Here is a 14873-nt window from a genome sequence, read left to right as displayed (position 1 = left end):
TTTTCTCCAGGCTGAGCCCCCCCAGCTCCCTCAGCTGCTCCTGCTGCTCCAGCCCCTTCCCAGCTCCATTCCCTGCACACGCTCCAGCCCTTCTGTGTCCTACACTGGAGTCCCCAGAACTGCCCCCTGGGATAATTTTGGATATATCTCAAGGGTCACTGGATGCATTTGAAGCAGGTGTTTCACTTTAAGAGGTGCCTGTTTAGTTCTGACACCATTTTTATTTATTAGAAAGGTAAAATGGGGTTGGAACAGCTGAAATTTTTGGCAACTTGTGCTTGGAGTTGAAATGAAAGTCAAGGAAAATGTTTTTTTTCTTGCACACTCTGAATGGGAACACTCATCCAAACAAACCAGTTGGAGCGAATTCCTTCCAGGCACTGGGATATCTTCTGGAATTTTAGAGATTAGAGACCTTTTCCCTTCACCTTTCAGGAATATCCAAGAAAAAAAATGGAGTTTTTCTGTGGTTTGGGATGTTCGAGACACCTGGGAAGGGCTTTCCCAGCAGGATGGAGGTGTATTAATAAGACCTATTTTGATGGTGTTGCCAGTTTTTCCCACTGTTTATTCTTCCCATCAGTGGGCTGGGCCGGGAGCAGCTGCTGCTGGAATGGCTTCATCCCTGGGGAAGGAATGGAGCGGGAAGTGCCGGAGCTTGCGGAGCAGGTCGGGTGTTCCTGGGGGATGGAATGTGGAATGTGGAATGTGGACGGGCCGAGTTTGTCACCGTGGTCAGCCAGGCTGGGCCTGGCCCCGTGGAAACCTTCCCCCACTGAGAATTCCAAAAAAAAAACCCCTCCAGCACCTGAGTGTCCTTCTTTACCTTGAGCAGCGCCGGGACATGGAGAGGTGACCAGGAGCAGAATTCCCAGGTGTGCTCACCTGGGAGTGAGGGAGGGAATGAAAATCCCATGGGCACAGGGAGGTTCTGTCAGCTCCCAGGAACGCTCAGCTTCTGGAATTGCTTCTTTTCTGGGCCTTTCTCATTAAATTTGGGGTATTTTAGTATTTTTGAAGCTCTGGCCAGGCTGGAGTCAGGGTGGGGAATCTGCTCCACCAACATTCCTTCCTAACCAGAGCCAGGGATCGTGACCCTGAGCTCCATCCCCTCATGGACCACGGGCTCCTTTGCCTGTCCAAACACTCCTGACTCCTTTTCCCAGACATTCCCCATCCCACTGTGTGCACACAGGGAAGCTGATGGTGATTTTGCACCTATTTGGGGCCCAGCTCTCAGTTCTTGGAGCCTCTGGGATGTTTTCCCTGTGGTTCTGGATTAGGGGAAGGGATTGATCCACACCTTTATCCCTGCAAAGTCACACACAAGTATCTGTGAGGGGTTTTTTCCATGAGCTCTAACAGTCCCTACCATTTCACTTCTGATTTTGCTCTGGGAATTAGGAATTCTGTGGAATCCAGGACAGCAGGATTGGTGCAGGGTATTCCAGGCACAGAGGAAGCTGGGACAGGGATTCGGGGCTGCCCAGGGCAAAGACAAGGCTCTGCAAAAGCGCCTCTTTTTTTTTCCATCTGGCAGGAATTTTGCTTTGTAAACTCCCAGGAAGTTTGTGTTTGCTGGGTGTGCAAACCAGAGGCCCAGAGGGAGAGGGAAGGCACTGTTGGGAGTCATGGAAACCCTCAATCCAAACAGCATTTGGAGATGAAAGAGGAGTGAAGGGTTTTGTAGAGGAGAAGGAATCCTTGGAGAACCTGGAATGCAGAGAACCTGCTGTGCCAGCTGGTTCGTCCCATAAAGCAAAGCTCAAATGGGAACATTTTCCTTAAGTAAGGGGAAAAAATCTCCCATGGCCGTGGAGTGGGATGAGTCAGATTACCAGGAAAATTAGGGGAAAAGGCGCTGAACCGACAGGGAGAACTAATGGGAGCAAAGACCTGCCTGGAATCCTTGGCTCCCGGCGGAGCTGTGCCGCTGGGAACCTCGGCAGTGGGCGGTGCCGACCCCTGCTGATCCCTCCTCCTGCCCCTTTGCCCATTCCAGGTGGGGGACCACAAGTTCAGCGCCCACCGGATCGTGCTGGCGGCGTCCATCCCGTACTTCCACGCCATGTTCACCAACAACATGATGGAGTGCAAGCAGGAGGAGATCGTCATGCAGGGCATGGACCCCAGGTGACACCCCAGGGACACCCACGGCGCTCGGGGGGGGAGGGTGCTCTGGGTGATCCCAGCAAACCCTGTGCTGTGGGTAGAGCCCCATCCCAGCTGGAATCCAGTGGCATTCCCGCCCTTTCTCCCTGTTTTCAGCGCGCTGGAGGCTCTGATCAACTTCGCCTACAACGGGCACCTGGCCATCGACCAGCAGAACGTGCAGTCCCTGCTCATGGGGGCCAGTTTCCTGCAGCTCCAGAACATCAAGGATGCCTGTTGTACATTCCTTAGGGAAAGGTAAAGGGGGGGAGGGTCTCTTGAGGGGGGTTTGGCTGCTCCCCGACAGCAGCAAGGCTTTAGTCACCTGTGTCGGGTGTGAGAGGGCCGGGATGTCCCCTGCCAGTGGGATGAGGAGGTGTTTGGATCCCAAAATTTGTCATTTGTGGAATTATAGAATCACAAATTGGGTTGGGAGGGACCTTAAAGCTCACCCAGTTCCACCCCCTGCCATGGGCAGGGACACCTTCCACCAGCCCAGGTTGCTCCAACCTGGCCTTGGACACTTCCAGGGATCCAGAGGCAGCCACAGCTTCTCTGGGCAACCTGTGCCAGGGCCTCCCCACCCTCCCAGCCAACAATTCCTTCCCAACATCCCATCTAAATTTATCCTCTTTCAGCTTAAAGCCATTCCCCCTTTTCCTGTCATTCTCATTCCCTATAAAATAGCTTATCAGGCTTGTGAGGTGCTGGGACACAATAAAAGACCTTGGCCAGCCAAAGGAATTGATATCCCGAGCAAAATGGAGGGAATCATTCCCTTTCTAAGAACCCATCCGGGCAGGAATTGCCCTTCCTGCTGCTGTGCATGTTCCAGAGAGGGAACAAAGTGCCTCAGCCCAGGAGCTGCACAGGAAACTGTGGCAGAGCCTTAAATTGCTCCCATGTTTTTCGATTTCCCCACTGGTGTTTGGCTGTGAGACTGTTCCAGCAGCATGATCTGGAAATGGAAAACTGGGATATTCTTTGGAAATGCACCACATGGATTCTCCACCCGTGCCAGGGAGTCTGACGGGTTTAGTTTCCCCAGCTTGGCTTCCCTGCAGCTGCTCAGTGTGTTCCATGGAGTGACATTAAATACACCCACCAAATACAGGGATTGGTCACCAAAATTCTCCCAGGAGCAGCCAGGTGTCCTAAGTGAGCTCCTGGATTTGAGTGCCCAGCTGTGAATTTGGGTAGTAACAGGAAAAGTAGAGGATTCTCACCATTCCAAAGAGCTGGGACATGGACACCAAGCTCTCCTCCTAAAGTGGAATTGAGATTTGGGACATTTTTGGGCAGCTGTGTTGTAACCAAGATCTGTGGGAGCCCTTGGAGTCACCCTCATGTGAGAGTCCCTCCCAGCAGCAGGAGGACGTGGAGCTGCTGGAGAGAGTCCAGAGAAGGCCCCGGAGATGCTGCCAGGGCTGGAGCCCCTCTGCTCTGGAGCCAGGCTGGGAGAGCTGGGGGGGTTCCCCTGGAGAAGAGAAGGCTCCAGGGAGAGCTGAGAGCCCCTGGCAGGGCCTAAAGGGGCTCCAGGAGAGCTGGAGAGGGAGTGGGGACAAGGGATGGAGGGACAGGACACAGGGAATGGCTTCCCACTGCCAGAGGGCAGGGCTAGGTGGGAGAGTGGGCAGGAATTGTTGGCTGTGAGGGTGGGGAGGGACTGGAATGGATTTCCCAGAGAAGCTGTGGCTGCCCCAGAGCCCCTGGGTCTGTCCAGTGCCTCCTTGGTAGGGCTGAGGGAACATTTTTAAGTTGTATTTCCCATCCTCTGGCTCTGCCATGGATTCACCTGGAGATCTCCGTGGGGGTCAGTTCAGGGAGCTGGAACCTGCTTGTCTTGCTTCATGGAGTCATGGAATGGTTTGGCTTGGAAAGGAACCTTAAGGATCACCCAGTGCCACCCCCTGCCACGGGCAGGGACACCTTCCACTGGCCCAGCTTGCTCCAAGCCTCATCCAGCCTGGAACACTTCCTGGAACGGGGCAGCCACAGCTTCTCTTCCATTAGACTGACGTTCCTCTTGCCCTCCTGTCCCCCTTTTCCCAGGCTCCATCCCAAGAACTGCCTGGGGGTGCGGCAGTTCGCCGAGACCATGATGTGCGCGGTGCTCTACGACGCTGCCAACAGCTTCATCCACCAGCACTTCGTGGAGGTCTCCATGTCCGAGGAGTTCCTGGCCCTGCCCTTCGAGGACGTCCTGGAGCTCGTTTCCAGGGATGAGCTCAACGTGAAGTCCGAAGAGCAGGTGTGTCCCTGGAGCGGGGTTTGGCTTGGGAGTGGGAATGGGAATGATCCTGTTCCTGGTCTGAATGAAGATGAGGAGAAGACAGCGGGGAAAAATAAGAGGTGGTAAACAGAGCTATGGTGAAAATGAGGGGGGGGGGAAAAATGGAAGAATGAGGGGGAAAAAAAAGGGAAAAATGAAAAAAAAGCAGAAAAACGGGAGCAGAACCAACAAAATGGAAAAACGGACAAACAAAAAATATCGAGGAAAGACAATGTGGGAAAAGCAAAGGGTGGGAAAATAAAAAGAAAGAGGGAGAACGGAAGGAAAAGTGGGAAGGAAGGGGGGGGAAACAGGAAAGCGGGAAAAATGGGGAAAAACGGGAACGAAGCAGAAAAACGGGAATAAAGGGATAACGTGGGAAGAAAAGGAAAAGATTGGGCAAAAAAAGAAGCCAAATTGGGGAAAACCGAGAAAACCAAGGATAAAGGGAGAAAACCAGGGGAAAGCAAACAGAAGAAAGTTGAAAATAAAGGGAAAATAGAAAGTAAAGGGAAAAGTGGAGAGAAAAGTGGAAAAATTAAGAAAAATAAGGAAAACTGGGAAGAATTAGGAAAAGAAAGTCAATGAAGAGCAAAAAAAGGTGGAAAAATGGGGAAGTGATGAAAAAATTGGGTCAGAAAGAGAAAAATACAGAAAAAAAAGAAGAAAAGTGAGGAAGAGGGGGAGAATGGAGGAAAAGTGAACAGATGGATCCCTGTCATCCAACCTGTCTCCTGGTTTTCCATGGAGCAGCAGCATTCCCTTTCTCCTTTCCCAGTTTGCTGGTTTTTCTCAGTAAATAAACAGGATTTTGCTTCTGTCCCACCTCCTCTGCCAAAATTCTCTTCACAGCTCCTTCAGCTCCCTGCAAACACTTGTGTTAAATGTACAATCCCCCGGGATTGTTGCAGGATAAGTCGGAGGTGGAGAAAAAACCTCTATGGAGCCAGACTGGGAATGCTGGGGGTGTTCCCCTGGAGAAGAGAAGGCTCCAGGGAGAGCTGAGAGCCCCTTGCAGGGCCTGAAGGGGCTCCAGGAGAGCTGGAGAGGGACTGGGGACAAGGGATGGAGGGACAGGACAAGGGAAAATGGCTTCCCACTGCCAGAGGGCAGGGATAGATGGGATAGTGGGCAGGAATTGTTGGCTGTGAGGGTGGGGAGGGACTGGAATGGATTTCCCAGAGAACCTGTGGCTGCCTCTTTCAGGATCCCTGAAAGAGTTTAGGTGGGGCTTGGAGCAACCTGGGCTAGTGGAAAGTGTCCCTGCCCATGGCAGGGGGTGGCACTGGGTGATCCTTAAGGTCCCTTCCATCCCAAACCACTCCGGGATCCTACAATTCCATGCCATTTCTTTTTCCATCAATCAAGTGGCGCCAGCAGCAAAACCCAAAACTCCCAACTTCCTCCCCCTCTCTCCCAAGGTGTTTGAAGCTGCCTTAGCCTGGATCCGGTACGACCGAGACCAGAGGGACTCCTTCCTGCCCGAGCTCCTCTCCAAGATCCGCCTCCCGCTGTGCCGGCCGCAATTCCTCACGGACCGCGTCCAGCAGGACGACCTGGTGCGCTGCTGCCACAAATGCAGGTGAGCCTGGGGCGTGGGGTCACAGAGGCTTAAATCTGCCTCTGCCTCCAGGCAGTCAGAGCTCCTCTTTAACTCCTGACTCACTGGATTCCAGGGATCTGGTGGATGAAGCCAAGGATTACCACCTCATGCCGGAGCGCCGGCCGCACCTCCCGGCGTTCAAGACGCGCCCCCGGTGCTGCACGTCCATAGCAGGGCTGATCTACGCCGTGGGAGGGCTGAACTCGGCAGGTACCTTGCAGTGGAAAGGCCACGGGGAGCTGGGGAGGACCACGGGATGGGGAAATTCCCTCGGGTTGGAGCGTTGAGCGGTTCCTCCTCCCGGCCCTTCCAATGGAGCGCCCAAGGTGTGCCTGTACTTTAATGTCTTCCAACTCAAATCCTGTCCTGGTGAGGTTTATTTAGGGCACATTCTTGGTGTGTCCTTGCCTGGAACTCCAAGGAGGACCTGGAGGTGTCTCTGGGATGTTGTTGGGATTGTGGGATCACATGTGCAGTCACCACATACTCACAGGGGCCAGACCATGGTGTAAAAAGGGAACAGAAAGTGTTCAGGGAAACGTGAAGCAGCGACAGCACAGATGGGACTGCAGGTCTCTGCTGCCCCTTGGAGGGCACTGGAGGTGCCACTTCCACAGCCTGGGACTCGTCGAGGCTCCTGGTGCAGAGCACAGGAAAGCTGGGAAGTGTTCCACGATCTTTTGGAGTACTGGAGTGTGTTTTGTGGGAATTGTTCAGAGCAGCATCTCTGGAGGAGGGCTGGGAAGTGACTGGGGAATGCCTCTGCCTTGGCTCTGTGGGAGCAGATAGGCTGGAATAGGATGTGAGGGCCCAGGACAGGGCACAGAATCCCAGAATGGTTTGGGTTGGAAGGGACCTTAGGGATCATGCAATCCCACCCCATGGCATGGGCAGGGACACCTTCCACTAGACCAGGTCCCTCTGGATGCCATCCCATCCTAGCAGAGCCCAGGTGTTTTCCCAAAGAAAACCAGGGGTTCCCTCAGGTTCCCGGGGCTTCACCAGCTCTCCCTCTTTTAATTTGAGTAGCAAATTTTTACGCAGGCGACTCCCTGAACGTGGTGGAGGTGTTTGATCCCATTGCCAACCGGTGGGAGAAGTGCCAGCCCATGACGACGGCGCGGAGCCGCGTCGGGGTCGCCGTGGTCAATGGGCTCCTCTACGCCATCGGCGGCTACGACGGCCAGCTCAGGCTCAGCACCGTGGAGGTCTACAATCCAGAGACGGACTCCTGGTCCAAAGTGGAAAGTATGAACAGCAAGAGGAGGTTCGTGCAGCTCCCCGGGGAGGGGCCTTCGGAACAGCGGGGAAAAACGAGGCTGGAGTGCTGGGGGTGGTGGCCACCGACGAGGAGTTTGTGTGTGGGAGAGGAGGGAGTGGAGCAGCGTGGAAGCAGGTGGGATTTGCTTGGCTGGTTTTGGGATGCTCATGCTGATTTTGGGTGCTGCTTGTTGGTGAGAAGCAGCTCAACAAAATTCCGTGGGTATGTCACGGCACTGATGGAGAAGGAAAGGTGTTAAGACCCAAGTTTCACATCCTCAGGGCTTTGAAATCCCTCCATGGATGGAGACTCCACCTCTGCCCTGGGCAGCTGTGCCAGGGCTGGACAGCTCTTTCCAGGAAGAAATTGTCCCAGTATCCAACGTGACCCTCCCCTGGCACAGCTTGAGGCCATTTCCTCTCATCCCGTCCCTTGTTCCCTGGGAACAGAGTCCAACCTCCTGGCTCCAACCTCCTTCCTGGGAATTACAGCGAGCCAGAAGGTCCCCCCTGAGCCTCCTTTTCTCCAGGCTGAGCCCCCCCAGCTCCCTCAGCCCCTCCTGCTGCTCCAGCCCCTTCCCAGCTCCCTTCCCTTCCCTGCACACGCTCCAGCCCCTCCATGTCCTTTTTGTCATGAGGGGCCCAGAACTGCCCCCAGGATTTGAGGTGCTCACAGCAGTGCTCACAACCTGTGAGACTCCAGGCTTAGGTGGGACTGAGCCATTTGGAAGTGAATCCAGGGAAAAGGAGGTTCTTTGGGATGACAGAGAGAGATGGCACAGGGGCCAGGCAGGCTGTGTTGGGGTCAGTGTGGCAGCACCTCCAGCCTTCTCACGGGGTCCTGCCGTTCCTTGCAGCGCCATGGGAACGGTGGTGCTGGATGGGCAGATCTACGTGTGCGGTGGATACGATGGGAACTCATCCCTCAACTCCGTGGAGTCCTACTCTCCAGAGACAAACAAGTAAGAGCCTTCCACATCCTACAGCTTTTCCATGAGTTTTGTGCTCATGTGCCATGGGCACCACAGGGCATCTGGGCTGTGAGAGTGGTTTAAATAAGGGGTGGTAAAAGGAGAGTTGGTGGAGGCCACTCCTAGAAAATCGTGGAATAGTCTCTGGGGCTGTCCCTGACCTCTACCCTGTCCCTCCAAGGTGGACAGCAGTGACCCCCATGAGCTCCAACCGCAGCGCCGCCGGAGTCACCGTCTTCGAGGGCCGGATCTACGTGTCGGGAGGGCACGACGGGCTGCAGATCTTCAACAGTGTAAGGCTGGGATCCTGGGAACTCCTCAGCTTGAGGTTGGAAAAGCCCTCTTGGACTGTCCAGTCCAACCATTCCCGGGCACTGCCAAGGCCACCACTGACCCATGTCCCCAAGTGCCACATCCACAGAGCTTTGAAATCCCTCCAGAGATGGGGACTCCACCACTGTGCCAGGGCTGGACAGCCTTTTCCAGGAAGTAATTTTCCCAATATTCAACCTAAACCTTTCCTGGTACAGCTTGAGGCCATTCCCTCTCCTCCTGTCCCTTGTTCCCTGGGAGCAGAGCCCGACCCCCCCCGGCTCCCCCCTCCTGTCAGGGGGTTGCAGAGCCAGAAGGTCCCCCCGAGCCTCCTTTTCTCCAGGCTGAGCCCCCCCAGCTCCCTCAGCTGCTCCTGCTGCTCCAACCCCTTCCCCAGTTCTGTTCCCTTCCCTGCACACGCTCCAATCCCTCAGTGTCTTGTCACGAGAGGCCCAAAACTCCCGGAGGATTGGCGGTGGTGCCTCAGCAGCGTGGGGGGATATTCCCCGGGCGTTTCCCAAGCCGCTCTCCCTGACGCTCCGCGCCCTCCCTGCCTGCAGGTGGAGTACTACAACCCGCACACCTCCTCCTGGCACGCCGTGTCCAACATGCTCAACAAGCGGTGCCGCCACGGCGCGGCCGCGCTCGGCAGCCGCATGTTCGTGTGCGGCGGCTACGACGGCTCGGCCTTCCTGAGCGCGGCCGAGGTGTACAGCTCCGGGGCCGACCAGTGGTACCTGCTGGTGCCCATGAACAGCCGGCGCAGCCGCGTGTCCCTCGTGCCCAACTGCGGCCGCCTCTACGCCGTGGGCGGCTACGACGGACAGTCCAACCTCAGCTCCGTGGAGATGTACGACCCCGAGAGCAACCGCTGGACGTTCATGGCGCCCATGGTGTGCCACGAGGGCGGGGTGGGCGTGGGCTGCGTCCCCCTCCTCACCATCTGAGCTCCGGAAGGTTCCGGGGGGACTTTGGGAGGGGGGGGTGTTTGGTCTTCAGCGAGAGGTTTGGAGCGTGCCGGGATTTCCGGGCTCTCGGCGCGAGCGCGGAAAGACTCGATGGAACGATGCCCACGGGGAGGTTTTTGGGGTGAAGGTCCTGGAAGATCAAATGTGGTGAGTTTACGTGTGGGGAAGGACCCCTCGGCCTCTCCCGGAGCAGTGGCCAAGCGGATCCATCTCGCTGTCCATTTCCCTTTGGGAAGCACTGCCATGGGCTGGGGGAGAGGGGGACAGGCTTAATTCTGACATAAAAACAGCCACTTTAATGACTTTGGAAAATCCATCTGCACCTTCTGGGAGCACCAAACCCACCTGAACCCCCCGAGGGGCGTCGTGGTCACACAGGGGGGTCTCAGAACAGAACAAACCCAGCGCTGTCGGTTCCAGGTGCTTCTTACACAAGACCCTCCCAGCTCCTCGTGCTTTCCTCAGCTCGATGTGGAAAACTTCCCCACAGGAGCCACAGGATGGGGAAACCAGGAAGAGGAACAGGTCGGTTAAACCAGCGGATCGTTTTGGAGAGGGATGGATGCGAACGACTCCAACAGCCTGAGGGTTTCAAAATGGGAAATACGTGATCAAGATGTCCTTTAACATGATCAAGATGTCCTTTAAATTGAATACTGAGATGTTTTCCAAGACCGAGAGGCAGCTGGAGAGGAACAGCCAGGATTTTTTTTTAGGAGAGGCAAGAAAAAAGCGTCGTGAATTTGTCGTGCTCCGCTGGGAAAGGTCTTTTCTGTGGTGGGTTTTGTGCCAGGAAACTTTGGAATGCTGGCAGAGCCAAAGAGCTGCCCGTCAGCAGCTTCCCTGCATCAGCCCTTCTCCTGCATGACCGTGATCCGCCGTCCCTCTGGAGCGCTCCGTGCCCGGCTCTTCCCGTGCCAACCCTCGGCACAGCCATACCTCCTCCGGGCAGGAATGTGACACTAATCCCAGCAGCCAAGGGATGGGGGTCTCCCCCCTTGTCCTGCCCCATCCCAGTGTTCCGGGGGGCTCGGAGTGGGATGTCCACCCCAGCCCCCTGCCCCTGCTCATTCCTGACTCCCAGCGTCCCTCGGGATCGCTCTGGGTGTACATGTCATGTCTATATTGGGGTACTGTGTATATTTTGGGGTCTATAATGAGCATATCTGGCTATAAATGTGATCTATCAGTACAGATCCATTGCTTCCATCTGCTATCCAACTGCTGGCTTCCCGGGAGTGGGAATTCCTTTGGGCTTTCCATGCTGCTCACGCTTTAGAAAGGGAAAAACCCACCCAGGAACGTTGGGATCAGAACACAGTTTTTGCTCATTGCACCTTCTCCAGGACTCATCCCGATGTTCTCCATGTGCAGAGGAGGTTCTGATGAGCTGCTCTCCTGGTGTTCTATCATCCCTTCTCCCTCCCACATCTCCCACCCGGGATTTGTGTCCATAAGAATGGGAATACTGGATCAAATACCCTTGGAAGAGCAGCAGCTCGGGGCTGTCCATGTCCCAGGGGATTCCAGGGTGCTGCTCCCAGGCACGGTGATCCCGGGGGATTCTGATGTTCCCAAGCCACTCTCCCTGGGATTCCTTCCCCAGGGACTCCTTTGCTTTTCCATTGTGGATGAAGCAAAGAGAAAGGGGAGCTCCTGGCCCCAAAGGGGACAGGAAGATACTGAATTTTAGGGAAATGAGCCCCAGTCACTCATGGAATGCAAACTTGGGAGAGCGGGATTCACCCAGTGCAGTCCTTGGTAAATCCAGGGTTCTTGAATCCAAGGAGAACCTGGGGATGGGGTGTTTGGATGAATCTGAGCAGGGTGAGAGGGATTTAAAAAAAAACCAAAATAATGTAAAGAAAGCAGGAAAGGAAAGGGGGCTCCTGGTTCTATTCCCTGGCAGCTGGGAGGGTGCTCTCACTCCCAGTTCGGGAGGAGCAAGACAGGAGTTGTTCCATCATGCCAAGAACTGGGAGCAGGCCCAGGGAAGAAGGGGCCATGGAGGGGGATCGGCCCTGCCGAGCTCCGGCATCGCCGCATCCCCTCCAGGTCCGGGCGAGCTCCTCCCGGCTCCGGGCCAAGGACAACAGCGGCAACCCGAGCCCTTCCCGCGGAACGGGGGGCCCGTGTTTACCCTGGAGCCGGAGCCGGGGGGCCCCGAGCCGAGGGCCGATCCCGGGCCGGCAGAGAATTCCCTGCTGTCCCGCTCTCATGGCGCTGCTGTTGGGAGCGGTGCTGCTGGCGGCGGGCGCCGCGATCCCGCCGGGAATGCCGGCCCCCCGCGACCTGGCCCGCTCCGTGCTGGAGACCCACGGGCAGGACCTGCGGCTGCTCAAGCTGCTGGGAGTCACCAGGACGGTAGGAATGGGGCTGGGGGGGTGCAGGTGGGTGCCCCCAGCCCCTCATCCCGTGGGGATCCCGATGGATCTTTTCTCCCGGCAGAGCTTCGACTGGGGAACCCACTTCAGCATCAACTTCACGGCCCGGCAGCCGCCCTGCCCCAAACCCGCCCCGGACCCCCGCGGCTGCCGGGGCCGCCCGGGCAGGGTGAGCTGGGGCGGGGGTCTCCGAGCCCGGGGGGGGACAGGAGGGTCCCCGAGGTGCTGAGGGTCCCTTGTCCCCAGGTGCAGCGGTGCTCGGCCCAGGTGTCCGTGTTCACCTTCCTGCCCGACGTGCCGCTGTCGATGGTGGAATGTGGCGAGGAGCCGGTGAGGGCTCCGGGACCCCCATCCTGGGGGGGGACGCGCGTGTGTCCCCCACTTTGGGGTCGGGTTTTTGGGCTCTGGAGTGAAGCCCACCTTATTTGTCCCCACAGCAGCCCGGTGGCAGCGCCCAACCCCGCTCCCCTGGCAACCCAAAAACCTTCAGCACCAACCCAGGTCACTCCTCCTCATCATCCTCATCCTCATCCTCCTCCTCCTCGCGGCCCCCCCCGCGGCCTCGCCCCCCCAGCGCGTCCCCCCGGGGGTCATCCCGCCGCCCCCCGGCCCCAACGGAGCTGGAATAAAGAGATTTTGGGGTCAGACGTTTGTGTGTGGGGCTGACACGGTTTGGGGGGCCCGGGGGGGCACCCCCGGCGTTGGGAAACAGCCATGGGGCAAGTTTGGGGTTGTGCAAGCCCGGGGGGCACCAACCCGGCACGGCGGCCCCTGCACCCCTCCCACAGGGCTCCGGGACCCCCGACCCCCCCATGGCCAGCCAAGGGGCTCCAAGGGATGGGGACACCCTGGCAGTCCCCGAGGGGGGCGATGTCACGGCCCATCCATTGGGACACCTGGGGCGCTGTGTCCCCCCACCAGTGTCCCCAAAAAACAACGGCCGCCCTGTGGGTTGGGGCCAGGTGTTTCCGGAGCGGGGTTGGGGAGAGCCAAGCCCCGGGGAGGGTCCCCGACCTCCCGAGGGGGATAAAAGTGGCGCCGGGGTGGCCGTGGGGGACAAGGATGCCGAGCCCGTGGGCGCTGGTGCTGCTGGTGGTGCTGGGGGGGGCCCGTGCCCTCCCCGCCCCGGCCCCCCTCGCCTACACCCAGGCGCTGGCTCAAGCCGTGGACTCCTACAACCAGCGGCCCGAGGTGCAGAACGCCTTCAGGCTGCTCAGCGCCGACCCCGAGCCCGCCCCGGTGAGTGCCCCCCACTCGGGACCCCCCCTGTTCGTGATCCCCCCACACTCCTGCTCCCTGACTGGGGCTGCTCAGCGCTGATCCCAAGCCCGTCCTGGTGAGTCCCCCCCACTCGTGACCCCCCATTTATGACACCTCCACTCGAGGTACCTGACTCGGGCTGCTCAGTGCCAACCTCAAACCCACCCCTGTGAGTGCCCCCCAGTCGGGACCCCCCACACCCTCCCCTGTCCCTCTCCCTATCCCTGGTGCCCCACTCGTGGCCCCTGACTCGGGCTACTCGGCACCGACCCCGAGCCCGCCCCGGTGAGTCCCCCAAAAGACTGACACCCCCACTCGTGACCCCGCATTTGTGACCCCCCCACACCCCACTCGTGACCCCCCATTGATGATCTCTGAACCCTACCTGAGCTGCTCAGCACCAACCCCTGAGCCCACCCAGGGAGTGTCACCCCACTCGTGACCCCCCCCATTACTGACACCCCCTTCACTTCACACCCCACTCCCGTGATCCCCCGTTCACGTTCCCCCACTCGTGACACCCCAATCAGGATGCACAGCACCAACCCCAGGCCCACCCTGGTGAGTGACACCCCCACTCGAGACCCCCCCACTCGTGACCTCCCACTCCTCCTGCTCAGCACCGACCCCGAGCCCCTGCCCTGGCATTGCCGCCCCACTCGTGACCTCCCTCCGCTCGTGACCCCCCCAGTCGTGGCCCCCCCTCTCATGACCCCCCCGCTCGTGTCCCCCCCACTCGTGCCCCCCAGGGCGTGGAGCTGAGCTCGCTGCGGGGGCTCAACTTCACCATGATGGAGACGGACTGTGCCGCCAGCGCCCGCCCCGACCCCAACGACTGCGACTTCAAGGAGAACGGGGTGAGGAGGGGCAGGGGGAGGAAGGGGGGGCGCGGGGGGGCCCAGTAACACCCCCCGGTGACTCCGGGTGTCCCCGTGTCCCCCCCAGGCCATCAAGGAGTGCTCGGGGCCGGTGCAGCTCCTGCAGAGCTCCCCCGAGTTCGACCTGCGCTGCTTCGACGTCTCCTCCGACGTGAGTGGGGGGGTCGGGGGGCACCCGTGGGTGGGGGCACCCCTGGGGGGTGCTGGTGCCTGTCCCCCTGCCCCACATCCCCCCAGAAGGGACCCCACGATGGTAGTGAAGGGTGGGATGGGGGTCCTGGGGAGACAGCGGGTTCTGGGTGGGGTGTCCCAGGGGTTGGATCCCGGGAGGGGGTCCTGGATGTGGGGTCCCAGGTGGGATCCAGGGTGGGATCCTGGATGTGGGTCCTTGATGTGGGTCCTGGGTGTCCTGGCTGCAGTGACCTGGGTGCAGGGTCCTGGATGTGGGTCTCAAGTGTGGAGTCCCAGGTGTTGGATCCCGGGTGTGGGATCCTGAGCGGGGACCCCAAGTGTTGGATCCTGCATATGGGGTCCCAGGTGTCCCAGGGGTGGGGTTCTGGGTGCAGGGACGTTGGTGGCGTTTCAGGTGTGGGGTTGTGGAGTCCCTGGGGGGGGACACGAGTGGGGTGCAGGGACCTGGGTGTGGGGTCCTTGATGTGGGGTCCTAGGTGGGGTCCTGGGTGTGGGGTCCTGGGTGTGGGGTCCTGGGTGGGGTCCTGGGGGTGGGGTCCTGGGTGTGGGGTCCTGGGTGGGGTCCTGGCTGCCGTGACCTGGTGGGTGCTGGGTGTGGGGTCCCAAGTGCTGGATCCTGGGC

General features: G+C 58.6%; 2 protein-coding genes across 3 annotated transcripts in view; both read left to right on the top strand.

The window, feature by feature from the left end:
* Positions 1–10749, top strand: part of KLHL18 (kelch like family member 18) — a 15713-nt gene extending 4964 nt beyond the window's left edge. Inside the window, exons 2-10 of one of the 2 annotated variants that reach the window (XM_017836861.1) lie at positions 2003–2133; positions 2269–2409; positions 4204–4402; positions 5845–6005; positions 6100–6236; positions 7056–7293; positions 8144–8248; positions 8439–8550; positions 9130–10749. In XM_017836861.1, coding sequence (XP_017692350.1) covers positions 2003–2133; positions 2269–2409; positions 4204–4402; positions 5845–6005; positions 6100–6236; positions 7056–7293; positions 8144–8248; positions 8439–8550; positions 9130–9516 — 1611 coding nt within the window. In that variant the 3' untranslated portion in view covers positions 9517–10749. The remainder of the gene's footprint in view (positions 1–2002; positions 2134–2268; positions 2410–4203; positions 4403–5844; positions 6006–6099; positions 6237–7055; positions 7294–8143; positions 8249–8438; positions 8551–9129) is intronic. The other variant, XM_017836862.1, reaches the window with a different exon arrangement.
* Positions 10750–12983: 2234 nt separating this feature from the next.
* Positions 12984–14873, top strand: part of CAMP (cathelicidin antimicrobial peptide) — a 2598-nt gene continuing 708 nt past the window's right edge. Inside the window, exons 1-3 of the mRNA XM_017836834.1 lie at positions 12984–13160; positions 13931–14038; positions 14127–14210. Of these exons, the coding sequence (XP_017692323.1) occupies positions 12984–13160; positions 13931–14038; positions 14127–14210 (369 nt within the window). The remainder of the gene's footprint in view (positions 13161–13930; positions 14039–14126; positions 14211–14873) is intronic.

The sequence above is a fragment of the Lepidothrix coronata genome, unplaced genomic scaffold (assembly GCF_001604755.1).
Source record: "Lepidothrix coronata isolate B3197 unplaced genomic scaffold, Lepidothrix_coronata-1.0 Scaffold285, whole genome shotgun sequence".
NCBI lineage: Eukaryota > Metazoa > Chordata > Aves > Passeriformes > Pipridae > Lepidothrix > Lepidothrix coronata.
Note: the sequence above shows the minus strand (reverse complement) of the source record. Positions and strands in the feature narration are given on the sequence as shown.